This window comes from Myotis davidii, unplaced genomic scaffold, assembly GCF_000327345.1.
Source record: "Myotis davidii unplaced genomic scaffold, ASM32734v1 scaffold324, whole genome shotgun sequence".
NCBI classification, from domain to species: Eukaryota; Metazoa; Chordata; class Mammalia; order Chiroptera; family Vespertilionidae; genus Myotis; species Myotis davidii.
The window spans coordinates 478,537-479,742 of record NW_006295053.1 but is presented as its reverse complement, the minus strand read 5'-3'; the positions used below and the strand labels follow the sequence as shown (position 1 = coordinate 479,742).

At 65.4% G+C, this 1,206-nt stretch overlaps 1 protein-coding gene across 1 annotated transcript in view; it reads left to right on the top strand.

The window, feature by feature from the left end:
- FURIN (furin (paired basic amino acid cleaving enzyme)) overlaps nt 1-1,206 on the top strand; it is a 12,323-nt gene that overhangs the window by 9,847 nt on the left and 1,270 nt on the right. Inside the window, exons 12-15 of the mRNA XM_015567737.1 lie at nt 1-180; nt 579-703; nt 807-917; nt 1,100-1,203. Of these exons, the coding sequence (XP_015423223.1) occupies nt 1-180; nt 579-703; nt 807-917; nt 1,100-1,203 (520 nt within the window). The remainder of the gene's footprint in view (nt 181-578; nt 704-806; nt 918-1,099; nt 1,204-1,206) is intronic.

The window sequence follows — 1,206 nt, the reverse complement described above, 5'->3', positions numbered from 1 at the left end:
GGACATCGGGAAGCGGCTGGAGGTGCGGAAGACGGTGACCGCCTGCCTGGGAGAGGCCGGCCACATCACGCGGCTGGAGCACGCGCAGGCGCGCCTCACCCTGTCCTACAACCGCCGGGGCGACCTGGCCATCCACCTGGTCAGCCCCATGGGCACCCGCTCCACTCTGCTGGCCGCCAGGTGCTTGCCCTGTCCCCTCCCCTGCACGGCCCATCCCCTCAGGCCCACACGCATTCATTCATTCATTCACTCGCTCACTCATTCACTCCCCTAGTCCTGGTGGCCGCCGAATGCTCCCCCTGCTGGCATCTTGGCAGGGATGGTTTCGCCCTATGGGACTGTCCGTATTGCAGGAATCCCCGATTCCACCCACCGCATGCCACGTCTGCGTGCCTGCCCTCGCACATTTCCAGAAGCTTCTGGTTAAGACTATCTGGCCTCACGGGAGTCAGAGCCAGCAGGCGTTTCCAGCCCTGCGGCGGGGTTGGTGTTGCAGGGGGAGGGTGTGTGGTGGGTTTGGGGCTCCCGGCTGGGGTCCCCCCGGGCTTGAGACGGCTGTGTGCACCCTGCTCCCCCAGGCCACATGACTACTCGGCGGATGGGTTTAATGACTGGGCCTTCATGACAACCCATTCCTGGGATGAGAACCCCTCCGGCGAGTGGGTCCTGGAGATTGAAAACACCAGCGAAGCTAACAACTATGGTATGGGGGACACTTGAGGGTGGGGGAGCCCCACGGGGGAGAGCCAGGGTCCCCGTGGGGTCCCAGTGCCGCTCACTCTGGCCTCCTCCCCCACCTGGAATAGGTACGCTGACCAAGTTCACCCTCGTGCTGTATGGCACGGCACCCGAGGGGCTGCCCACGCCACCCGAGAGCAGCGGCTGCAAGATGCTTACGTCCAGCCAGGCCTGCGTGGGTTAGTAGTGGGTGCTGTTGGGTTTGGGGTCTGGCACTCGGGGACACGGGGTGCTTGTCCCAGGCCATGCTGAAGGGATGCTGAATCCCTTGGGGTGACAGTGCTGGGGCTGGGAGCTCCGGGGGACTGTGGGGACTGCGCTGGGGCTGCCCTGGCTCACCCCGCCCCCCTCCCTCCGGCAGTGTGCGAGGAAGGCTTCTCCCTGCACGAGAAGAGCTGCATCCAGCACTGCCCCGCGGGCTTCGCCCCGCAAGTCCTCAGCACGCACTACAGCACCGAGAACGACGTG